This window comes from Protopterus annectens, chromosome 9.part0 (genome assembly GCF_019279795.1).
Source record: "Protopterus annectens isolate FY-2018-M chromosome 9.part0, PAN1.0, whole genome shotgun sequence".
NCBI classification, from domain to species: Eukaryota; Metazoa; Chordata; order Ceratodontiformes; family Protopteridae; genus Protopterus; species Protopterus annectens.
The window spans coordinates 167,052,851-167,080,019 of record NC_056743.1 but is presented as its reverse complement, the minus strand read 5'-3'; the positions used below and the strand labels follow the sequence as shown (position 1 = coordinate 167,080,019).

The window sequence follows — 27,169 nt, the reverse complement described above, 5'->3', positions numbered from 1 at the left end:
TCACTTTTCACCGGAGCTGGTTTCTCCAAGAAGTCCCCTTTCTTACAGGAGACTCCAAAAAAGACTTCTGGTACTCTCTCGGCATCCTCCTCCATCAGATCTTCCTGGAGTCTTTCTGAGTTTATTGTGGGTAGAATGATGAGAAAGTTTCTTAGAGTTATGATCCATATGGAAGTCCTTGAGGCTCCATCCCCCATCGGATCTGCGAGTTTGCAACTTTCTTCCCCTTTACTGACTCCCTTCTCCAAGATGACCTATGATTTTGAAGCTGTTGGATATAAAAATTCCAATAGTCAAGGTGTTGGATCTGAGAATGTTGCCTTCCATGACTCTTACTATTTCCATGAAGCATTTGGCTCCAAGTGTTTTGGAGCAGAATGGGTCTCGGAAACAATGCATCAGCGTATTGTCCGGGGGATGACTTCAACTCTGAGGATATCTGTGCCATCTCTTCCTCTCTGCGTCTGATAGCTTGAGTATGATTCCCTCCTCAAGGGGGTGGACCGAGGCAGTGGAGAGTTGGCTGATCTTTGAGCTTCAGCACCAGGGAGGTGCATTTCCACTTCTCTTGGACCTTCTGCCTTTGCATTATTCAAAGGGGTTTTCTCCCGTTCAGGGGATCCTTCAGCTATCATGTCTTTGGATCCTATTCCCATCTGTCTTCCGGATTTGACTACGAAGTCTCATCATCTTACTCCACAGGGACAGTCAAACCTGTAATAGCTTCCAGACAGTCCCTGCACAGGGTCTTCCCCCTTTCTTCTGACATTTCACCAGAGTATCCCACTGAAGAGGTTCCTTGGATGAAACTGTGCAACAGGAAGCATTCAGATTCCCCTCAGGAACCATTGACAGAGATCACTGATTTTGATGTAGGAGAAGGATCTTCCAGATCTCCACCAGAAGACATCTCATTTGGAGGCATTTTAGAAATGCTGTGCCAAAATGATGTGTATTTTCCGAGAACTCTTCTCAGGAGGAATCTGTGTTCCTGGAAGCTTTTGGGTGTGACCCATCCACATCTTGGGTTATCCACCCCCCCCCCCACACCGGCAGATGAGCTCATTGACCTTGTCTCCTACTGGGCATGTAATGATCCGGATTCTGTAGAAATCCATCCCTAAACATCTGGACAGGATCTTCAGTGCACCACTAGACAGACAACATTGGTCCTAGGGGATTTCTGTAAATGCTATGGTTGTTGGGGCCTCTACGAAAAAGGATCTAGCTTGAACACAGCTCATCTCTCCATCCTCTAACGGAGATTCTGTGGCTTTGGACAGATATGGAATGTGAATATATGCATCAGCGATCTTTGCAGTTATATCGCTGAATTACCTGGCACATTTTGTAAGGTTACAGAGAGACTATATAAAGGGGACTCTAAGTCAGCCCCTGGGTACATGTCAACAGAGGAAATGAAAGCTTCCTCTTTGAGGCTGGCCACCCTACAATCCATCTCAAATGTGTCCATGAGACTAATGTCTCACATGGCTGAAGGTTCCTCACAAGCCCCAGGTACAGGCATATCCGTAAGGAGGCATGCTGCAATGCGCTTGTTTTAACTTCACGGAGCCTTTGAAAGTGTCATTCATCAATGCTACTTTTGATGGATCCTCCCTTTTTGGGCCCACCATTAAAGAAACACTTTCCAGTAGTGAGCAAGCTGGAAAGACCCTATTTGCTGTAGGAATCGGTTTTTCTACACTGCATAGATCCTTCTCTAGGGGTCAAGAAATGTTGGTTTCTTATATCTCAAGGGCCTTTTCAAGATTCATGCAGAGAATTTTCCCGCAGAGGCGAAAATAATTACAATAATGGAAGATCCTACTTACTTGGCAGAGGGGGTACATAAAATCAAGGGTCTCAAGATTCTTTCTCGGACCGACCCTTCCAGTATTCCTCAAAGGGTGCCTGAATGTTCCTCTCTGGAGAAACTCAGGGGTCACTTTTCTTTGCACCCAGAAGCCTGGGGCAGCCATCACAAAAGATACTTGGGTGCAAAGAATCATATACTGAGGATACTTTATCCCCTTTTTACAAAATCCAGCAAAAATGAGGAAAGCTCTTCCGATATTCCACCCAATCAACAGGAGCAAGCAGCCCTGGAAATTCATAATCTGCTATAATTTTCTGTTTCATTATTGTTCTCTCCATAAAGGTCTGCATCCAAAATCCCAGTCTTTCCTTATTTCTTGAGGTTCTCCCGCACTTCATAATCACCCCCTTCTACTTTGAATTATAGATTTCTACTTGTGCTATGCATAGGAGACTTAACTTTGTAGCTGTTGAAATTCTCCTTCAAATTGGGTAATCTCAATCTGCCTTGTTCTATTGGGAAGAATCAGTTTGTCCCACTTGAGTTTTGATGTCTTCTCTCCCAGATAAAATCCTTCAGTTGTGTATTAATTGCTATCCACAACTTTTCCTCTGGTTGATAAAAATATGTCTGACCCCTATGTATGAGATTAAAGGAGGTAAAACATTTTAACTGCCTGGATCTTACTATCTATATCCATTTAACAGAACTTCCATCTTTCTCAGTTTTTGTATTGTATTTTGTTTAGTCTCTTCGCAGATAACCCTAGCTGCCACACCAGAATCTTTTTAACCAATACTCCTAAATACTTCATTTTATCATGTCCCCATAAATATAGATATTTCTGAATTATTTTGTGTATGGGTACATAATTTATCACTATTGCCTTTCTTTTAGCATTATTAAATATTCCAGTGGCTAGATAGGGTAAGTCGTTGGGTAAGTCATGACCTACAGTGTAGTAGGTCTCATGTTTGAGTCATAGGCAAGTATACCTTTAGCGTTGGAGGTTGGTCTTATAGATACAAGGTGCAGGTTTGATGTTCTTTGTGTTTCACTGTTGCAGTCATCACATTTGGGTTATCTGCTTGCAGTACCCCCCAGTCGGCCTGATTGACAAAGTTTTGGGTCCTGCGTCCGTTGCTGTCTCTTCTTCCGTGATGTCAGGTTTCAGGGGTATAAAACATGCAGCCACCATTACATCAGTCTTTCTTGCCGTGTGGTACTCGAAGCAGTTTGCACGTGCCAGTTGGCCAACTCCTGAAATTTTCGTTTTTCAAGTTTCAGAACCGAAGTCTTCAACTAAAAGCTAAGTACCCCATTGGGGAAACTTCTTGCTCTAAACCAATGTCAGTAAAAGTAAATAATTGCTTTTCTTGTGAAATGGAATACCTTAAAGATTTTCATTCATACTGTATTCCTTGCCTAGGCCCTGACCATGACGTACTGGTCAGTTTTGTGCCTTATTTAAACCACAAACTATCCGTCGTCTGTATATATTCGCTTCTAAATATTTTGGTGCGCGGTTCAATTATCCAGATATGTCTTCAGTAAGCCATCTGACTACCAAAAAAAACACAGATAAAGACAGAGACAGGCCACCTAGGTCCAAAGCTGCCGACAACGCTTCTAAGCCAGTCGCCAGTTCATTGGTACTCAGTGAGGCGCTTTCGTGCCCCCGATACCCGCTACTTCAAATTTGCAGACCTCTTCTGAGACCCATTTGGAGTCCGGTATGCTGCGAGATGCTTCAGTTGTGGAACCTGTGGATGTCTCTAACTTGCTGTGCAGGCACCGGCTTCTGAAGGTGTCTTCTGGCCTGCTGACTTGCATATTAAACCGACACCATCTTCTTCTTTAAGACTTAAAACTCGAACCATGCCTAGAAAACTGACGCCCAGACTGCATGGTCAGGCCTCTATTCCTGAAAAACAAATTATAAGAATGGCTGAAGACCTTATTACTTTAATCAGGGGAAGCCAACCTTCCCCCTCTGAGACCAAGGACAGAGTTTGCTTATGATACTTCTGACCAGGATTCTGAAATTTCTGTTTCCTCTGATGACCAGGCTTTACTATTATCTACCTATGAGGATTCTGATGCTGAGGACTCTATTCCCTCTACTTTCCACCCGGAGAATTTCTCTTTTGTTGAAACCTTGCATACTCTTAGGGAGCATTTCCATTAGGAAAGTCAGGATTTCTCTGATTCTAAAAAGAGGTTTAGGGATTTCTTACTCCTGCCCCAGCACAGACCTTTAGCTATCCCTCTTGTACTAGACATTGTTAATGCCTTTTCGGAATCTAGTTTGGCTCCTGACTCTTTATCACCTGCTCCCATAAAACCTGATAGATATTACAGGGTTCCTGACTCTCATAAGTTCCTTTTCAAAAATCCTACTGTGTATCCTGAGACCATTTCACAGGGTCCCAAGGGCATCAAAACTACTACTGCCAAAACTCCTACCCCCTCTGATAGAGACTCCAGGGCGATGGATAGATGGGGTAAGAAGGTATACACTTTTGCAACTTTGGCCATTAGGGCCTTAAACTGTCAGTTTCATATGTTAAAGTATCAGCAGCATATTACTGGATTGTTTAAACAGAAAATAATGTTGATTCCTGAGTGTGCTGAAAATAAGGATTTACGGGATTTAATGCATTCTGCTGAACAAGTTGGAAAACATACTTTACAATGTGGTTTTGATTCATTAGAGGCATCTTTCAGGGCTGCTGTCACTGGGTCTGTACTTAGAAGGCATGTTTGGCTTAAGGAGCAATCCTTGCCAGATCATGTTAAAGCTAAATTACTGGTTGCTCCCTTAAATCAGGACTGCCTGTTTGGAAATAAGGCAGAAGAAGTTCTTAAAAAAATGGAGGAAAAAGCTAAATCTATGCAAACTGTTAAAGATTTCTTGCAAGTACAACCTCCAAGATTTAGTAAGCATTGGCCTTCTAAGAACTGGTCCTTTCCTGCCTCTTCCAGGCCTTCTCAGTCCAAACCCAGATCCAGTAGAACACCCAGGTTTCAGTCCCAGGGTGTGCACAGGACTAAGCATCGGGGGGCCCCCCTCTTCCAAATCTGGTAGTAGTAAAACTCCCCCCCTATGATAAACTGTCTCAATGACTTCATTTTAAAACTTCCAAGCACTTCTCAACTGACTGCCACTTTGTAGGGAAAGATTGCCCTACATGCAAAAAACTGGGAGCTCATTACCCAGGGCAAATGGGTTTTAAACGTAGTGTCCCAAGGATACAGATTTCGCTTCCACATGTTACCAACCCCAAACTGTTGGCCAGCTCTACCCCCAAATCATTGGTCAGAGGCTCAAAAGCAAGTACTCTCTCTCTTGTTAATAAGACCCTCAGGATAATGTATTTTATATATATATATATATATATATATATATATATATATATATATATATATATATATATATATATATATATATATACATATATATACATACACATACAAACTGTACCAGAAGAGGAAAAGGGACAAGGTTTCTACTCAAGACTTTTCCTGGTACCCAGAAAAGATAATTCATGGTGTCCTATCCTGGACCTGTCTACTCTGAACACCTTTTTGGCCATTCCAAAATTCAAGATGCTGACTCTTCACCAGTTGCTTCCTATGCTAGGAAAAATGCCCGGGTGGCAACACTCTGTTTAAAGGAAGCATACTTGCACATCCCAATCACGGAATCTTGCAGAAGGTACCTTCACTTCAAAGCAGGCTACACGCACTGTCAGTTCTCTGCACTGCCCTTTGGCTTATCTACTGCACCCAGGGTATTCACAAAGTGCCTAGCTCCAGTCATTGCATTTTGCAGGCAAAGAAATATTCAAATGTACCCATACCTGGACAATTGTCTAATTCAGGCAGAAAGCCAGGACATATTTTTAATCATCTGGCCTTTGTACAAAGGGTGCTAGCTTGTCTGGAGTACACCATAAACAAAAATAAATTGCACCTGGTACCCTGTCAACAAATTATATTCCTGGGAGCAAGCTTGAGTACAACTTCCCAGATGGCTTTCCTCACACCAGATAAACAAATTCATTTGACAATCTTCTTCAAACTAGTGGCCACGAAAACCCTGCTATCTGCTAGCCTTGGGGTTCATGGCCTCCTGCATTCTTCTAATTCCATATGCAAGACTGCATATGAGGAAACTACAGTGGCATCTAAAAAGCCTATGGGGTCAACATTCTCAGGATCTAGAAGCAATAATTCCTATCATACCTTGCCTACGCCTAGAGTTTCTTTGGTGGGCAGAGGCTTGCCTCCAAAACAGGGGACTACCATTCACTCTACCCCTGCTGCCCAAACCGTAACAGATGCATCAGACTATGCATGGGGGGCTCACCTGGCAGGGAAGTGCATTCAGGGCAAATGGAACCCAAGTCAAATGCACCCTCATATCAATCAAAAAGAAATGTTAGCTGTACAGAATGCTCTGACGGCCTTCAAGGACCACATTCTTCCAGGACAATTAATGGTAAAGATGGACAACACCACTGTTATATGGTACATAAACAAGCAGTGGGGTACCCATTCTTACCCCCTCTGCGGACTAGTTATGGCATTGTGGAACACAGCCTTGAGCTACCAAGTGCATCTACAAGCTCAATTCCTGCCAGGAAAACTAAATACACTGGCACACGACTAAGCAGAAACCTCATGGACTCACACGAATGGAAACTGGAACCAAAACTTTTCAACATGTTGACAGATGGGGGGACCCCAGATATAGACTTGTTTACCTCCCCCCAGAACTACCAATTGGACAAATTTTGCACAAGGACTCTCCACAAACAAGCTTGGAAAGTGGATGCTCTGTCCTTCAGCTGGAAAAACCTATCAGTTTATGCCTTACCTCCTCCGCCTCCCCTCTCCAAAGTACTGCTAAAGATCAAACAGGACAAACCAAGGACAATATTGATTGCACCAGACTGGCCACGCCAACACTGGTACCCCCCTATTACACAGTGTGTCACTGTTGGCCCAATGGCACCTGCCTCTGACCCCAACCCTGTTTTCTCAGCAGGAGAACCAGATTCTGCACCCTCAGCTTCAAACCCTGAACCTAGCAGCCTGGCTAATTACCTAATCTCTCCTTTACCGTCCCTCAGTAAACCAGTGATGAATATCGTTTTAGAGGCAAGGAGGCCTAGTACTAGAAAATCTTATGCTGAAAAATGGAAAATATTCTGTGCCTGGAACCAATCTCAGGGGATGAGCTCAGCACCGCCCAACTTACCTCAAATTTTACAATGCTTAACTGAGATGCTTCACAAGGGCCTTTCTTTTTCCTCCATCAAAATTCATGCTTCAGCCATTTCAGCTCATTATAACACAGAACCTCCCCTCTTCTCTCATCCACTGCTCAGGCAGTTCCTCAGAGGGGCCAGAAATTTAAGACCACCCAGGAGAGCACCAACTCAAGCCTGGGACCTTAACTTTGTATTGGAGAAACTCACTCTTCCTCCTTTCGAGCCAGCTGCTAGTGCAGATTTAAAATTCCTTTCTTGGAAAACAGCCTTCCTTTTTAGCAATCACTTCAGCAAGAAGGGTATCTGAATTACAGGCCCTTATGGCAGTGGAGCCTTTCATCATCTTTCATGTGGATAGGATGTCCCTCAGAACCAATCCCTCCTTCATGCCCAAGGTGGTACCCATTGTGGCTCTCAATCAGTCCATTCATTTGCCAACCTTCTTTCCTAATCCACAGAACAAAGGGGAACGGATACTGCACTCCTTGGATGTGCACAGACAACTTAGATTTTACTTGGACAGGACGAAACCTCAAAGGAAATCTGAACAACTGCTGGTGGCATTTGCTGCAGGGGCAGAGGGGATGGCTATTTCAAAGCAAACCATTTCTAAATGGATAGGCCATTGCATTCATTTCTGCTATAAGCACCATGGAAAACCAATCCCACGGGGGGATTAGACCCCATTCAGCCAGGGCTGCCTCTACCTCTACAGCCTTTCTAAGAGGTGTTCCTACCAGGGACATCCTAGAAGCTGCTACCTGGAGTTCTGTGCATGCCTTCACCAAGCATTACCATTTGTCAATTTTCTCTAAATCTAGAGCTGGTTTTGCCACTGCAGTCTTGCAGGGTCTTATAACTGACCCTAATGCTATCTAAATTCCTCCTTCCATCCTTAGCTTTGGGAATCTACCCAAATGTGATGACTGCAACAGTGAAACATGAAGAACATAGTACAGTTGTGTACACTTACCATAAAGGTAGATGTTCGAGTGTATTCACTGTTGCAGTCCTGGTTACCCTCCCTCCAGCCCCCTGACTTTTTTGTCCATAACTCTACTCTCTTTTACTATGCTTAAAAGCTTTTTGGTGTATTTGCTTTTTTATTGGAGGTATATCCTTGTGTGTGTATGTGTGTATGTATGTGTATATATATATATATATATATATATATATATATATATATATTTATGTTTTGTTGCTTCCCATTAAGGGGGCACCTGACATCTGGGGCAAGAAAAACTGATGTAATGGCGTCAGCTGCATGTTTTATACACCTGATGACCTGACGTCACGGCAGAAGCGACAGCAACAGATGCAGGACTCAAGACTTTGTTAATCAGACCAATTGAGGTCTACTGTAAACAGATAACCCAAATGTGATGACTGCAACAGTGAATACACTAGAACATCTACATTTATGGTAAGTGTACACAACTGTACTTTTCTCACATGGGGTAATTGGCTAGGCTTAAAATGGCCTACAAGGGCAGTTAGCGTAGTACTAGTCTATGAACTATGAGTTGTGTATTCTGAAAGATGGGGAACTGTCTCAAAATGTTCCACAATACTGTAATGTTGTTTCTTGTTTTATCAGATATAAAATATCATCTGCAAATAGAGCCAGCTTTTCTTGACTGCCGTAGTAATTATATCCTTGAATTTCCGGATCCTTTTTTTTTTTTTGTCAGTGGTTCTAGATATAATTCAAATAGCAATGGGGAAAGAGAGACACCTTGACAGGTTTCTCTGTTAAAGCAGAAGTCATCAGAGAGGAACCCGCACATTTTAATTTTCACTTCCAATCCCATATATATATCCTCCTAATCAACTTTATAATTTTATCAGGGAATGCAGATGCTTCCATTGCCCTGCTCATGAAGTCCCAGCAGTGCTTTCTCTGCATCAAGAATCACCAGCAATAGTGGTATTTTCTTGCATTCTGCTTCCCTCTGGATCATCAGTGTTCTTTTAATGTTATCAAATGTTTGCCTCCCTTCCACAAAACCACATTGATCATATCTATCAGTTTTGGCATCACTTTTGACATTCTTTTAGCCACTGTAGACATAAACACTTTATAGTCATTATTTAGAATTTAAATGAGTCTGTCTTAAGCTGTATCTGGATGGAGCTTTATCCTCTTTAGGTATTACATCTTCTAACAACTTTCTTCCAGGATGTTGGTAATTCTCCTCTTAAATACGTTCCAGATCTTTCTCATTTTTTCCCCTCTAGCTTCCAAACTTCCACAAGAATACAATCTATTCCTCGAAACTTTCCTGTAGCTTGGTTATACTTCATTTTTATTTCATCTCCTCCTATCATAACTGTTAGTAACTGAGACTCATCTACCTTTTACCTTGGCTTATATAATTCTTCTGTTAACATTTCCATTTGTACCTTTTCCTGATTTCTGTATTTCTCTGCTTTATACAGACTTCCCTAAATATTTCTAATACTTCTAAAGGATCACTAGTTATCTTCCTTGTTATAGGCTCCCTAACTTTGCTACAGCCCTTTTCTACTGTCTGTTGCCCAAGTCATTGTGTTAAAAGTTTTTGTGCACTAGAGTTATCAAAAAAAAAAAGTTGCTTAACAGCGATCTTTCTAAACTCATGCATATTATTGAAGTAATCCCTTATTTTCTGTTTAGCATTCTGCAGTTGCTCCTCTTCGCGTTCTGTGAGATTCCCCCTTTTTTGCAGTACTTTAACATTTGTCAGTAAATAATTCTTCTTTCTTCTTAACCATATCTCACTTTATTTCCACCCTATTTTTGAACTCCACTTTAATTTGAGCCAACTCCCTAGCTATATTTTAGAAGAAATTTCCATTTTCTGTAATAGCTTCTGAATAATTTCCACCACCCATTCATGAATATCCTCTCTTTTCAACAGATAGGTTGTAAAATACCAGTGTCTCATTTTATTTCATTACCCTGTGTTTTCATTTTAGTTGTTATAGGCACAAGATCTGAAATAGCTATTGGGTGCCTATCAAGACCTTTAATTAAATGCACATGTTCATGTGGAATGTAAATTCTGTCTAGCCTAGGCCAGGTTTGTGTCTTGGGGAATAAGTAAATTCAGTCTGAATTTCTAATACTGAATTCACATCTTCCATGTCAAATATTTTCATACATTTTTTCAAAAATCTATCCTCCTTTGCTATATTCTCACTTATGGGTCCCCCAGACACATCTTCACTGTTGTAAATCAAATTACAGTCCCCACCTATAATTAATATTCCTTGCCGAAAGCTGATTATTTCCCCCAGAATTTTCTTAAACTCTGTTATAGTAGTTTTCGGTGGAATATAAATACATGCCAGTGTAATCCTCATCATTTGCCAGTAGTCCGTTAGTACTATAAATCTGCCATGGTTATCTTTTATTTTCCTCTTCTGTCACTGTTGGAGTTCCTGTTGCAATTAATTTAAGTACTCCTCTTTTCCTTTGTCCCAGGTATTCTGCTGAGTAACTATCCTGAAAACCTTTTTCAAATTCACATGTTCAGTTCTTTCTAGGTGTGTCTCCTTTAGCATAGGTATTTGCAGTCTACATTTTTAATATGATTTACTACTCTTTTTCTTTTTTGTATTTATCTGTGAGACCATTGACATTTAAAGACATTACAGAAAGCATCATTGTATTAAAGTTATTATTCCCACCTTTTATGCAGAACATCTTTTTTGTTAAATGTCTAGTTCCAGCTTTTGTGCTACATGCATAAACTGTTTGGCAGGTTGAACTTTTGTGTGGTTGTTTCATGTCATATCCATTTGAGTCTGTGCCACATCTTACAAAACATTTTGTTTTATTGAAAACCATCAAAAACACACACCCAATATCCCCAAAACCTATTAACTCAATAATAACATACAAACCATGTACATAGTCAAATACTGTACTCCCCTAATAGAAGCAAATGTTCCAAACTGACAGCCAGATTTACAGTCGAGTTAACCTAAAAGAAGGGCTATCCATGCTAAGACACACGGTGCAGTCAGTGCTTTTACTAAGTGCTGTCTGGTCTTATCTTGTCATTGTAGCTCTCCCATCTGGGAAAATACTTGCATGCTTTAGAGAACATTATATTTAGCCATTTCTCTTGATCAGATTGTTTCCTGGAAACATGAGGACCAGATACAAAATTGCTAATCAGTATACATTTATTTGCTAGAAAAAAACTTAAATAATATTCAGTATTCTTTTTCATTTATTTGCTTTCTCTTAAAATGTGTTACTAGATGAAGCCGGTGGCCTTAATCCAGTCATTTCCCTATGCAAGAATGAGAAAAAGCACTTTCATTTATCTTTTGTCATGCTCTTAATCAGACTTTTTTCTTTTTTTTCTTACATTGCAGTGCCTACATTTCTTAAAACTAAACAAGGAGAAAGAGAGAAGGGAGAAAGAAAAAAGAAATGGGCACCTGTTGACATTAGTATCCCCATTACACTTAAATATAACTGAGAAAAACTACTTTATAGCATGCAAAGAAAATCTTGCACTATAAAATTAGTACCATTAAGAAAACAAATTGTTTTACTTACAGTTAACTTTTTCCTTCCACTTCTCCTCTCCTAAGTATTTTTGTGAACATTAATGACACGAAGTAGGGCATATGCTTTAGAGTCCCCAACAAGTTTAACAAAGTCCGGTATTGTCAGCTTTTCTTGTTCTGCCATCTTTCACAAATATACCTATTGTTTTATAATCCTATGTTTGCCATTTTCCAAGTTATGGGTATTTATTTTATTTTATTTTAGGCAAGGCTCAAAAGACAAACCCACCACCGTAAATAGCACAAATAACCAAAAACTGAGGGTAATGCTATTCAATGCCAGAAGTCTAAACCTCAGAATGCACGCACTCGAGGCGCTCCTCAGTATGGAGAACATCGATATCTGTGCAGTAACAGAAACCTGGTTTAAGGCTTCAGAGAGCACCAAAGCACTACCAGGCTCATACCATACCTTTCGGCCATAGAACCCGTACTGAAACACAAAAGGCGGGGGTGTATCCATATTCATCAAGGATACTCGCACCTCCAGGTTAGTTGCGCAGCACGATGCATCAGAGATCATCCAAGTGCAATTAACGGGCAAAACTGCAATCCAAATTGTAGCTTGCTACAGATGACCCACCATGACCCAGGACCCCCATTCTGCATTTCTGGAGACACTGGGAAATATGAAGGTCCTACCAAACACCCTAATACTGGGTGATTTCAACAACCCAAACATTAACTGGGAGAACCACTCAAGTACTAACTCCCTTGTCCAACGCTTCCTAGAATTTATAAACTCGAATGCCCTGGATCAGTTGGTCAACAACCCCTACCAGAGGGAACAACATATTGGACCTGGTCATCACCAACATGGGCGACCGGTGTTACACACCTGACGTCAACCCCTCACTGGTTAGATCTGACCATAGACTAATCATTCTGGATATTCACATTCCGCCCACAACTCCAGTCAGGGAAACCACCATGAAAAAATTTTCAAAAGCAAACTTCACGTTGCTTAAGACCGAGGTGGAAAAGTTCACAGCCCATACGCCAATGGACAATGCTGTCCAAGCTGCTGAAACCTATACAAGCGCACTCTGTGATCATCTACAGGAATGCATGGATCATGCTATCCCAAGTAAAACCAAGACTCACTCCAAGAAAAGGTAACCAGTCTGGTGGACCCCAGCCACAAACAGGCTCTACAATAGAAGGAGGAAACTAGTACAGATAGGAGCAAAATCCCTAGAAGGAAAGATATCCCTGATCAGTATCAGCAAGAAACTACGATCCCTCATTAAATCATCCAAGGATAGCTTCGAAAGAAAAATTGCCAAGGACTCCAAAGATGACCACAAAGCATAGCTATGTCAAGAACCTAAGTGGAAACTCTCAGATCTGCTCTGAGTTGGTGCAGAATGGCACAAAATACACTGAACTGACTGATATTGCCAACATTGTGGCAGACAGGTTCATTGCAAACTTCACACCCCTCTCACCCCCTAAAGGGCCCATAACCATACCAAAAGAATGCAAGGCCCGGGCAATCACCGACACACAGGTTAAAACAGCCCTATCCAAAGCCAAAAACACAGCCTCAATGGGACCGGACAGTGTCCCAGGTTGTGTCTTACAAGAGCTCCAAAATTAACTAACCCCTCACCTAAACACACTGTTCATACTCAGCCTCTCTACAGGTTACCTACCCACAGAGAGGCGCACAGCAACAGTTATCCCACTCCACAAAGGTTGCTCCACAACGGACCCTAGGAACTATCGCCCTATAAGCCTGACTAGCCTGGCCTGCAAGGCTATGGATCTCATCATCATGCAGCTCATTAACAGAGACATTGGGAACCTTCAAACTTTGGACCCCACCCAGTTTGGCTTTGTTAAGGACAGATCATGCCTCCTAAACCTGGTGGACTTCTTTGAGACAGTTACCAAGGCATTAGATGAGGATAAGGCGGTCCACACAGCCTACCTAGACCTCGCAAAGGCTTTCAACACCATTCCCCAGAACCTACACGGTGAGAGTTGAAGACTCTATGTCCGACTCTAAACCAGTTACAAGTGGCATCCCCCATGGCTCAGTCCTAGGACCCCTCCTGTTTGGTATATACTTCTCAGAGGTACAGACAAACACAGGAGGATTTTGGCTGACTAAGTTCACAGAAGACTGCAAACCAGGGGCCATAATCGATTCTCCAGTTGATACAGACACCCTCCAGAAGGTTCTCACTGAGACGGATACCTGGTGTCAAAATCATGGCCTCAAACTGAATGTCAAAAAGTGCATAGTCATCCCCTTTGGAAAAAACAAAGTACCCGCAAACTACCACATAGGTGGTAGTCTCCTAAATACAGAAAAGTAGTAAGGGATCTAGGGACCAAAGTAGATAGCAATCTCTCCTTTGATAGTCATACTGCCAAGGTGGTTAGAAAATCCTTCTATGTGGCCCACCTAATCTCAAAACTGTTCACATCCAGTACAAAGGAGGTTATTGTGCCTCTCTACTCATCACTTATTAGACCCATTATAGAATGCAACGCCCCATTTAGGATGTACCTTACAAGATACCTGCAGCAGCTGGAAAGACCACAAAAGTACCTCACCAAGAGGATTATTGGCCTCAAACAGATTACCTATGCAGCCCGACTAAAGAAACTCCAGCTGTACTCTGTTGCATACCGCTTACTCAGAGGTGATCTCTGCTTGACATACAAGGCCATGCCCAACCCAGAATTGATGGATATGCACCACCTAAAAAAAAAATCCCTGAGAGCCACACGCTCTAGGGATGTAAACCCTACACACCGATAAAATAAAGGACGTTGGAGGGGGGAGATTCCTGACCCAGAGACTTCTCATGCTTTGGAACAAGATTCCAGTATACATCAGGCAGAGCCCCTCACTAGCACTCTTCAAGATAAACCTTGACAGGTGGATGGGAAACAGAAAATTTACCCCGGGGATCACTGCAGTGGCTCTGCTGGCCAGAGGCACAGGGAACTAATCTAAGGGGGTGGCGAAAGCCAACACACTCTGGCTTGGCTTATAAATGCCCTTGGGCAGATAGCCTAATACTTAACTATGAACCCATTCCTGTTCATCTACATCTCCCAAATCCTGTCTCTGCTTCATTTCCAACATGCTGTCAGTTCTTCTACTCATCTCTTGTGCCTTTTTCTGTCTCTCAAGCATTTTCCGTTGAAACATTGGAGAAGGTTTCACTTGCACAGTCTCTCTGTGGTCTTTATTAGCAGAAAAACAAGAAGCAGAATCGCATGTTTCATACCTCACTTTTTGTTAGACAAACTTTTGTATTTCCTCCTTAGCATATACTTCATCAAAAAATGATTTTGTCCCTCCAAGGACAAATATTTTGAAGATAGCTGGGTACAGCAGTTTGAATCTCATGCCTGCTTCTCAACCTTCCCTGAATAGTGGTATAAATTTAGCTATCCAAGGCCTTTTTGAGAGGTATAATTTTGTTATAGCCTTCCATTTGTGACCTTATTCCTCCTTGGGACCTCAGTCTGTTTTTGCTACTTCCTCACCAGACCTCCTTTTGAACCAGCAGCCACAGTGTCCGTAAAGTTTTTGTTGTAAAAATGTGTTTCTGATGATAGTTACATCAACGAGAAGGGTGTCTGAATTTCAAGCACTTCTGTTGTTTGATAATTTATCTATTGTTTTAAAACCAAATGAATGTTGGTCAGACCTCACATTCCCTTTATAACAATAGACATGTTTTAAAATCAGTTTGTCTTTTTAGAAACACTTTTTCTGATATAACACTCAAAAATTCATCAGAATATCCCCTTTGTGAAAATAACTCCAAGGTTTAGTGACTGTGCCTCAAAAAACACATCCTCATTGATAGGTGTACTCAGCCTTATGATCAGTCTTTTAGCTACATTTTTTTTTCATAAAAAAGGATGTTGACTATTACTAGTCAAGTAATTGTTATCAAAAGTTGGCTTCCTAAAAACATTACTGTGAAAGCATTTTTGTCATCATCAATAGATAGTAACACATCTAGAATACTCCTTGGTGATCTCTACCACCGTACATAAATACTAAAAATAACAGTGTTTAAAAAAAATTAAAAATGGTTAAAAGTATCTTCACTACCTTCCCAAAGGGGGATAAAAACAATCTATGTAATGTTGGTAGATATTTTTAAACAAATATATGCTTAACAATTAATTCTTCTCCCACCAGCTCATAACTAGATTTGCAAAGGATGGAGCAATTCCCATAGCAACTCATTTTTGTGTACATAATATTTACCATCAAATGTAAAAAAATATTATTCATAACTACATTTAAAAAGCAAATAGTAATATTAACAAAAGAGTTGAAAAGCTTAGTGAACTTACTTAAATACTTTCTGACAAAATGTATACTAGTGTATTGATCGATGTTAGTATAAAGTGAAACAACATCCAGGTTATTAAACAGTATTTTTGTCATCAAATGTAAATTTATGTAGTGTATCTAAAAGTAGCTAAGTTTCTTACTGCCTTCACAGTAATGTTTTAGGAAGACTACTTTTGTTAATTACCTTCCTAGTAATAGTCAACATCCTTTTTTATGGAAAAGAATGTAGTTAAAAGACTGTTAAGGCTGAGTAGACTTATCAACGATAATGTTTTTTTTTTTATTTTGAGGCAGAGTCACTTAACCTTAGAGTTATTATAAAAAAGGGGCTAGTCAGGTGAATTTTTGAGTGTTATATTGCAAGCAGTGTTCCTAAAAAGACATACTGATTTCAAACCGATCTTAAAACATGGCTATTGTTATAAAGGGAATGTGAGATCTGAGCAACATTCTGAGTCCTTTTAATTTTTTTATGTGGTTTTAAAACAATACATAAATCAAATATAAAACAATAGCTATTTACATAGGTCCACAGCTAATCAGTACATCAGTCATACATATCAACAACAGTTATTTATCAATCAGTTCTTTAAGCTTAAGCTAAGATTTATATGAATGTGTAATAGAAGTTCTCATCTTTATAGTATGGAATTCACTACTGCATACAATTTTTGCCATACCAATACCAAGTGCTTTTTGTTGTCAATTTCCTGTGACAGCCATATTCTAAGAAATGTCAATAATAACTGAAAAATTGTTTTGGGTAACATTGTAAGTGATGAACCCATCTTTGGTTACGAAGGAACACTTAATTTAAAGTGATTTTCAAAGATTTAAAGATTCAAAGAAAACTTTATTGTCATTTAGGAAACACAAGTGCAACCTAAACGAAATTTTAGGTATCAGCTCGTCATCAGAGTACAGAGGCAATTTAAGTATAAAAAGAATAAGACATGACGTATACACAACTATTCTAATGACTAATACACATACAAAATACTCTGTATAACCTATTTCTAGTCAGGTTAACCTACCAATAAATATAAACCTAAACCTATGAACAAATAATACTGTACATAGAAAAAGAGAAGATAAGGCAGTTCGCTAATATTGCACATGAGGAGTTGCAATTGGACTTTAAAGAGAAAGTTATTGTACTTATGTAAGAATATATTAACTATAATGAATTAAATAATGTATTATTTTCAGTAAAATATTGCTAGTGAGATCACATTTGGAGGTAGGAGATGTCCAAGTTGATGTCAGAGTTTATGAGCCTTATTACTTTTCGATAGAAGCTGTTCAAGAGCCTGTAGGCCCTACAGTGGATGCTGTGGTAACTCTTGTTAGATGAATGTGTAGCACACCAGCCAAATGCTGGATGTGATGTGTCTCAAATATTTTGCATGCCCTCTTTATGCTTCTTATTGTAAAAAGTTCTTGCATGCTTGGAAGATTTATGTCTGTTATCTTCTCCGCAATCCTCACCACTCTTTGAAGCTTCTTCCTGTCTGCTGTAATACTGTTTCTGTACCACACAGTAAAGTTGCAGGTGAGAATACTTTCACTAGCTCCTTTATAGAAACTGGATGGAGCATTCAGAGGAAGCTTTGCTTTTTTGGGCCTTCTCAGGAAGTGCAGGCATTGGTGAGCATTTTTAATTATCTGGCCTGTGTTCACTGACCAAGAGAGGTCTTTTGAGATGTGTACCCCCAGGAACTTTGTAGCTTGATCTCTCTCTCTACTACCTCACCATTGATCTCAAGTACCAAGTGAATGGCTGGCCTTTTTCTTAAGTCAGTGATAATTTCTTTAGTTTTATTGGCATTCAGATCCAAGTTATTTTCGTACCATTTGATCAGAGAGCTAACTTTGTTCCTGTGTTCCCTCTCGTCGTCATCCCTTATGAGAGCCACTACAGTAGTATCATCTGCGTATTTGATGATATGATTATTGGAAATTTTGCCAAGCAGTCATGGGTAAGAATAGTGAATAGTAGAGGACTAAGTACACACCCTTGAGCAAGGCACACCAATGTGGAGTGTAATGATACCTGATGTGTTGTTACCAGCATAGGTCTTCTGTGGTCTTCCAATCAAGACGTTAAGGATCCAGTTGCCGAGGCTGTTGTTGATGCCAAGCTTAATTTGCCTATGAGTTGCATTGGAACCACTCTTTTGAATGCAGAGCTAAAGTCAATGAACAACCTGACATAGTTGCTCCTATCTTCAAGATGTTCCAGAGAGAGGTGTACGACCACAGAAATGGCATCTGCATTGGATCAGTTTGACCACTAGGCAAACTGTAGAGGGTCGAAGGTCGGTGGCAGAGCTTCTGACGGATGCTTTTTTACTATCCTTTTGAAGCACTTCATGACATTTGAGGTTTGTGCCACTGGTCTGTAGTCATTTAAATGAGTTGGACTGGCTTTTTTTGGCAGCGGGATTATATTAGTTACCTTGAAGCATGCAGGCACTCGTTCAAGAGCCAGGGAGGTATTGAAAATGTCTGTAAGGATTAGGTACAGTCGGTCTGCGCATTCTCTTAATACTTTGCCCAGAATGTTATCAGGACCTGCAGCCTTCATGGGGTTCACTTTCTTAAGTTGGCTTCTCGCTTCCTCAGGGTTAAGTTTGAGCACTGTCTCATTCTGATCAGTGGGTAGCTTTGTAGCCTCCATGTTGTTCTCCTCAAATCTGCCATAGAATGAGTTCAGCCTGTTCAAAAATTCTGTGCTGTCATCACGTCAAACTGACTTGGTCTTGTAGTCATTTAACTGCTGTGAATGCCTTGCGAGAGGCTCCTGATGTCCCTCATGTCCTCAAAACAACTTTGTACCTTTCTTCCATACTCCCTCTTGGCTTCTTTGATGCCCCTTTTTAGGTTAGCCCTTGCTTCACTTAGACCCACCTTGTCCTTGCATCTGAATGCCTTATTCCTTGCCCTCAGAAGCTCATACACTACTGGTTAGCCAAGGTTTTTGATTGGCTCTGAATATAATCTTCTTGGTTGTAGATACGTCCTCCACTCATTTTGACACATGCCATTGTAGTGTCTGCATATTCGTCTGTGTTGACATGCTGATTGAAAGTGGCTGCTTCTCTGAAGACATCCCAGCAGGCATTATCAAAACAGTCCCTGAGACTTTCCATTGCCCCTTCATCCCAGACCCTGATCAGTTTCTCAGTGTTTTTTTCTCTGATCAGCAGAGGTTTGTAAGAACGTATTAATCTTAATGAAATATGATCAAAGCTCCCCAAGTCTGGCTGCTGCACTGCTTCGTATGCTCCCTTTATGTTGGTGTAAACCTTGTCAAGGGTATTTGTTCCGCTTTTGGTAAAGTCCACAAATTGATGGTAGTGGGGTAGCATCTTCCTGAGAGGTGATTTTTTTTTTAGATGAGATGGTCCAGCTTTAATGTTTCTAACACATTGCAATAGTCTTGTGTTGGTACATGTCATTGTTAACATTGTTGTAAATATTGTAGATCTGTTTTTGAAGGTTCTTCTTTTATTTTACAGCATAGTAAAACTCAGATTTGGACTAAAAATAGGTACACTTGTTACACTCAGAGTAGTTTACCTTGTATTTTGTGAATCTTGTCCCTTTTTTCATGTAGGCAAAATTTGTTAGCTTGCTAAATGTACTTAAGAACATGTCACAGGTATTAAAAATAAGGATTTAAAGAATCCACTAGCCAAACTTGCACTTGATTGGTATAATTTTAGGACATTTTCTTTTTATGTTCTTGACAGTGTAGGTATGTCCCCTTTAATTGGTGACTTCAACAAAAGACTTGAGGTCAAGGAAGCATTATGTCAGTAAGTTTATCTTCTGAGCAGTCACCAGGCTTGAATGATTTTATAAACAATAAATGTTCAAAAATCATAGAGGAATTCAAGTATTTTTTAGGTATTATTTAGGTACTTATTTTGCTGGATATGTTTAAAACAGACACTCAAGTTTATTGTACTTAATGACCATTAAGCTAATTGATTGGCCATGTGATGTGTTGATTTGCATATTTATGTGTTACAAGAACTGTGGGTCTGTTTCTGGTGAAATTCTTGTGAGCTACATTAAAAAAATGAAAGCACTAAAAGACCGTTTTTACTTGGAAACTTCTTTCCCTTGCTGACTTAGTTCTGTTTGTCTGGTTTTGTTTACGTTAAGCTTCCTTTTTTTTTGTATATGGGAAGTAAACTTTTGTTTTTTATTAAAACTCCAGATGCCGTTGCTCTATTGTCTTTGTTGGTAGGAGCCAAGTCTAAGGATATTTTATAGATAATTCTGTTCCTCTCACAGATATTCAAGATCTTATCAAAAAGTAGTGTATTTTCTGTGAGCACATACTGTTGATACTGTCAACCTTTAATCACACTTTGTTGATTGTATCCTGTAAACGTCACCTTCACAAATCACAGAATCTCATAGTTTTGGAAGGGAGCATGGCAACAATGTCTGTTTCCACTGACACTTCTTCCTTTTGGTTTTGATAAATGGGTTACTAGCATTACATTGTAGGATATCTGTTTGAGGGGATATGAGACAGTAACTAACACAAATAGGCATAGTGAATACTGTATGTATAACTAATTGATCAGATCAATACTGGGAAGAAAAAATAAGGTTGGCTGGAAACTGCTGTGGAAAGAAAAATAACTGCCAAGTTAGATTCATTGCAAATGTGAAACCGCTTAGCTGACCAAAACCTAACCTTCCACTGTGACCGCACTTTCATTACATTATTTATTTGTTTAATTATTATTTCATTCACATTATTGTGTACTACTGGAGAACTGGAATGTGTAAGGAATCCCTTTATTCAGCTGGATTCATTTAAATGATAGAAAATTCAGAGGACAACTTTCAGAGATTGAACGTGCTTCACAGACTGCTTACACTTACCACCCCTACTTGAGAAGTAGCTATTAAAGTAAACTGTAGTCAAGTCTTACCAGCCTATAGTGTAGTCTGTCACCCACCTCTTTTTAATATCCAATCATTGCTGTTCAGATACTGTCAAGAACTGTGGTGCTAATTGGTGAGATTTGGTCAAGTAAAAGTATAGTTGTGTGGCTGGGGGTCCTGGTCCTTTCCTCTACTTAGGCCCCACTCAGTAATGTTCTGGCCCTATTTTCATTCCCTGTAAATGTGCATCTCTTCTGCCAGCCTTAGGTGTTAGAGCTCTGTGTATCTTCTGAAACATGTAGCTGTACATTAGCTGACAGTTGTTAGTGTCATGAGAATAATCTTCGCCATTCCTAGCATTTGTTAGTGCCAAATCAAATAAGGTAAGTAATCCAGTGGTCTAACAGTCTTTATGTAATTATTTGGCTAATTGTTGTATCCTTTGTCAGCAGGAGCCCCACTCTCTTAAATTTGATGAATGCAGTTTATTGGGGTTGCTGCACTGGTCTATTTTAAGAATGTGTCTGTAGTGGACATTAATGTTGTGGTTGCATAGACCTCATTATATTAATTCATTAAGGACTATAACTTAAACTTGAACTCTGAGTAGAGATTCTTGTGGTAAGGCTGTGTTGTAGGACATAGAATCCTCTAGATTTCTTTGCTTCACTTTCCTGCTTCCTTCTGGGTGTTTATAATAATCTGTTTGGGAATGTTTCTTATTAGCTGGCTCTTCTTTAGAGGTCCTCCTGAAGGCGAGATACTACTGAGATAAGATCACCCTTTATCTTTTGCTTATTGCGAGAGCTTCTACAGTTGAGTCCTACATTTTTTCTGTATTTCCTTTTGGTCATGGCCACATTAGTTAGATCACATTGTACCTATGTATTCCGTATGTATAAATGTTAAGTTGAGACTTGGCTGCTAATGCTGCTTACAGCCTTCTTTCTGAAATGTAGTTTCTCTGTGTGAAAGTCTGTTCTTTGAGTAAAGGCCTTGCACTGAAACTCGTGAGCAAGGAATGACAGCATAGGGTGGGGAGGGGAAGAAGGTCTCCTGTAAATGTGAATATCAAAATAGTTTTGCTGACTTCTGAGCAACTGCAGCAAGGTGATCCCATTATCTAGCCTCCTTCACAAGTTCTTTTCAGACACCTGTATAGATAATGAGTACTAACATACTGGTATTTTACTGGGACATACTATAATCTTTAGTTTTCCGTAGCTTACTGAAATGCATCATCCGTTTTTTAATCTGAATGCAATTTTTTTTTCAGCTTCTCCTAAATTTGACAAAATTCAGATTATTACTGAAACCCCATTCGCTGGTGAGGTTGTGGAATTGTCCTGTAAAATACACTCATTTTGCCCGAAGAATATCCACATTGAATGGCTTAAAGAAGATGAAAAATTACCGCATTTTAAAATCAGTGAGATTAGAATGGACGAGGATGGCCTTTACTACCTAACAAGCACAGTAACATTCATATCAAACAGAACGGATTTTAAAAGGAAAATTAAGTGTCGTGTGAACCATGAAAGCTTGACCGAACCTCAGGAACAGATAATGATATTCCAGCCAAGTAAGTTAACAGAATGTTGTTTTTCATAGACTTTAGAGGATACAAGTAATGTTTGATATGCAGGGTATTCATATGGTAGATGAAATAAGGTGCAGATGGATGTCCGTCTTCTGTTCAGATGTGAAGAATAGTAGAACGTTTCCTGCAGGGTGTGAGTTATCTGCCATGAAGTCCTGCAGTGCAATGTAAGCGGTGCTGTCTTCATATTTTTTTTTGTAACACAGAAGTGAATGCTTTTCTTTCTTCCTCCATGAGTCTATCATTTGCTTTCTTTGTTCATCTGAACGGTAAGGACCTTTTTTCCTAATAGTTACCTGCTTGTTGAGCATGCTGCTTATTTTTTTGAGATACTGTATTTGTCATTCAGGACATATTTGATGTCTGATGCTGATCCTGAAACAAGATTATGAGCAAGTGTTGTGGGAGATGAATTCTCCCCAAACACTGTCATTTGTCAAGTGCCTTGTCTAGGAGAAAGTAATGTTTTACTGTTAGTGACATGAGAAACCCGTAATGTTGATAAATGTAAACATTATGTGAGTCAACAACGAAGAGAGTGAATTTCTGGCATTAGTATAGGGGATGTCTCCATGTTAATGACGGGTGAACCTTCTTCAAAACTTAAACCACTCACATCTTCCTTTCCAGAGAAGAGCAGCAGTAGAGTCTAGAATTTCACAAAAATGATAGGTGAAAAAAGCTAAACATTTATGAGTCGCCACCTGAGAGGACTTGGCAACTGTGGCTGTGGAAAGTGTGGTTTGCCACTATTATGCGGGGAGATTATAATTTCTACTTCTGTTCTAGCTTTAGCCTCTGTTATTTCAGAAGAGGCTTGTAGCAAGGAACTTATTTCTGAGAAGATACCACAGGCAACTACATAATAGTAACATTGATTCCTGAATGTCATACCTTGGATTACATTTGTTTCATTCTTGAAGTAGGCATTCCACAGGCGGATGCTGATTGCCATGTGTCCACAGTGGAGTTTCATCAGGCTCTTCCAGGTCATGTTACCAAGACTCCGTGGAATCCTGTGTCTCTGGTCAAGACTGAGATGCTGACCGTTATTATGAGATCAAGCAAATATCAGGTATTGATACTGAGGATGTTGAGTGACGTCTCCATTGTTGTTTACTAGCAAATGACACCAGATGTCTAGACATCTGATGTCTAGATGTCAGCTGAACAGACATCAGTCAGGCGGATGTCCAAGGGATTTCCTGGTACTTTTAGTTGTAAAACAAATTGCAGACAAATACTTTGCATTCCAGTTTAATGCCCAGCAGCCCAGACATTTATTTTACTTTATTTTCTTTGCTTTTGTTTACTGGGAAAGTCTGGCTGGGATCTGAAATGCCCATTTTCACAGAGACCCAGGGAGAAAAGCTGCAGAACAAGGATAGAAATACATTTTTGACAATTGAAAAGAAAAACTGTCAACAGACATTATTTACAAACCATATCAGATTAAGGAAATTCATGTCATCAATATATTGTGAGGAAAGTTAAAATACTATATTAATACTTTTTCTGTAGTATCCATAGTGGACAGAGTTAGGATTGCATGCTTCAAGCTATAGAGATAGTACACTTGCATAGTTTATTAATTGCCAGGTAATATTTTATGGTGGATTTGAATTCTTGCAGGTTATTTAAAAGCCTCATGTGTTTCGGAATTTTATTCCATGCCTTGGAGCTAGCGACAAAGAATAGCGAGTCACCTTAATAATTTGATTTATTAGGGAAAAGTAAGTTCTGAGGATCTTAGGACTCTTTGTGGTACATGCCATTGGATGAAATTTGACAGCAAGGGTATTTTAAGAGGACAGTGAAGTAGTTTGTGTGCTCTGAGTAGCTGTGAGAGGGTAATGTGTTGAAGTTCAAGCCAGTTGAGGGTATTGAGCTCTGTGCAGTGGTCAGAGCAGTTTGAAAGGCTGCAGGCGAGTTTACTAATTTTGTTGTAGGTGCTTTCTAGTTTGTATTGATCGAAGAGTTGAGGTTTGTGAACATTTTTGAGGTGTGGAGGGGTAAGTAGGAGAAGGCAGTTGGCAGCTATTTTTAACTTTGATCGCTTACCGGATGCTTTGTTGTGTAGAGAAAACCTAGTTTGCAGTACGTCTTTTTGACTGTAGTGTAAATGTGTGCATCAAATTTGAACTTATCAATGATAACTTCTAGAAATGTTGTGTTCGTGACATTTTCAATTTTTATGTTGTTTGAGGAGATAATGTTAAGGTCAATGTTGTTTTGTTTTATATTTTTGGGAGGAAATAGGATTAGTTTAGCAATTGAGATGTATTTGGTTAGTTTTCTGTACACATGAAAGCTTCCTCTGTAATGGTTTCTAAGGTGGGAAGGTTTGGGGCTGAGCAAACTAAAGTTGAGTAGCCAGCATACTGTGTTATGGTGGCAAGTTTTGATTCCTTATGCATATCATTAATGAAGGTATTGAAAAGTACTGGCCAGAGTATGGAACCCTGTAGGACTGATGTAGTGATTGGAATGGAAATGGAGTGGAAGTCATTCCATTATACAGACTGCATGCGATTAATTAGGTAGCTGGTGAACGAGCTATTTGAGGGAGTTGTGAGGCCTATAAAATTTAGTTTTTGGAGGAGCATTTGAAGTAAGACCATGTTGAAGGCTTTTGACAAGTCCCGGAATAGAATGGAGACAAAATTACCTGAGCTTTTATTTAAATGGTATCTAGGATATGTGGTAGTGCAATTTCTGTGTTTCAGTGGGGTCAAAAGACATGTTGGGTGGGAGAAAGTAATTGCTTATGAAACAAGAAAGCTATGATTTGATGATGTATACATTTTTCAAGTACTTTGGAGAGGAGAGGAAGTATTGATATAGGTTGATAGTTTGACAGTTCTGTTGCCACTTTTGTGTAATGGGATTGAGGAAGCTTTCCGTAACTCTCTGAGATTGTGAAGAAGCTTTCTATAGCTCTCTGATGCAGTTTTCCATTATGGATCTATTAATTAGGATAGACACAGGGTAGCACATGGTGTCAGTGGCTATACTGAAGTATTTGGATAGTAGTTTGTAAGGAGTTAGTATTGTGGGTTGAAGTTTTTTAATGTGTTTTTGATAGTATTTGTATGGATGGTTGTTGGGTTGAGTTAAGGTGTGGAGCTGTTGTCTGGGAGATTAGGTGGTGAGTATGGGTAGTTATAGTTAAGGTTAAGTAGAGTTCTGCATATTAAGTGTTTGTTGAATTTGTCTTCAGTTTCCCTGCTGGTTTCAGATGGGAAAGGATTTTTGGTGGGCTTTCTGTCTGGTTTAAGGAGGTTGTTTAAATTTTGTCAAAATCTTTTCAGGTTTTTTTGTGTGTGGATTGGTTTCTGGAGATGTTCTTTTTGTCAACAAATGTGTGGCTTTGTGCAATTTGTGAGGAACAGATAATGTATCTGTGTAGGATTTGTTCCTAGTTTTGTCCTGTTGTTTCCAGGCATTGTCTCCGTCTCTCACAAGTGTTTAATATGACTGTTTAGCCATCTGGCAAAATTTATTTTTACTCTTATGTTTCAGTGGGATTTGTTTTAGTAGTTATTAAAGTGACAGTTTCATCTAGAGGCAGATATTTGAGGCGGTTCCTAGTCACATTGTTTAAAGTGTGTCATTAAATATGGATTTATCAAAGCTGTTTTTTTTTTTTCTCACAGAGTTGAAGTATAGGAGTTTGGGGGGCTTGTGGTATTCTCTTTTGACGTAGGTGGGGTATTGATCACTGAGAGAGTCTGGGAGGGTGCTGGCTAGCTTAAATTTTGAGGGTTGGTTAAGAGTATGTAGTCTAGTATGGATGTTCCATGGATAGTTTATCAAATCGGGTTGGTTGTTGGATTAGCAGAGTGAAATGAAAGAGGTTAATGTGATAGAGGGGATAAAGTTAGGTTTGTCAAAAGGTCCAGTCTATGTTAACGTCACCAAAGCAGTATGGTTTCTTGGCTGAAGGCAGATAATAAACAGCTAAGTATGTCTTTAGTAGTCTTGGCATTTTTGTCGGGGGGGGGGGGATTATGATAGCTACAAGGATTCTGGATTTCTAATTGTTTAGGTGGAGTTTAGCTATTAGTATTTCTTGTTGCTGTATTGTGGAACATTTGGGAGGTGAGTATTGATTTGTAAGGTGGCTAGAAAGATGATGTTCATGACCCCAGCCTGTTTTACCTATTCACTCTTTACTATTGATAGTATAACTGAAAGGAATGATCTCTTCATCTGTAATTTCAAGTCTTAACCAGGTTTTAATGATAACTAGGTTTGATGCATGAAGGTATGTTATCTTATTGCAGATGCAGGAATTGAGATTATATATTTTTAGGCTGGAGAAAGAAACAGGGGTTTGTGTTTTAGAGGATTTTTAAGGGGAGCTTTTATGCAGGGGATTTGAGTGGGTTGGGTGTTGGGTTTGTATAGATGGGGCTAGTGCTTGGCCAGGGTTGGGGTGTGCATCTCCACTCTGTTAGTTTATTGGGGTGAGTGATGGAGATGTTGCATTCGAGACCAGTTGGCATAATGGTTAAGGTCTTGGTACAAGGTTCGATCCTGACCTCCAGCCAATCCCTGTTTGGAGTTTGCATGATCTCCCTATGTCTCTGTGGGTTTCCTCCCATCTCCAAAAACATGCTGAGTGTTTCAACTAAATCTCACCAAAGAATGGAGCT

The 27,169-nt window shown here is 39.8% G+C and overlaps 1 protein-coding gene across 1 annotated transcript in view; it reads left to right on the top strand.

The window, feature by feature from the left end:
* LOC122810505 overlaps positions 1–27,169 on the top strand; it is a 1,366,849-nt gene that overhangs the window by 903,853 nt on the left and 435,827 nt on the right. Inside the window, exon 7 of the mRNA XM_044082087.1 lies at positions 22,188–22,493. Within this exon, the coding sequence (XP_043938022.1) occupies positions 22,188–22,493 (306 nt within the window). The remainder of the gene's footprint in view (positions 1–22,187; positions 22,494–27,169) is intronic.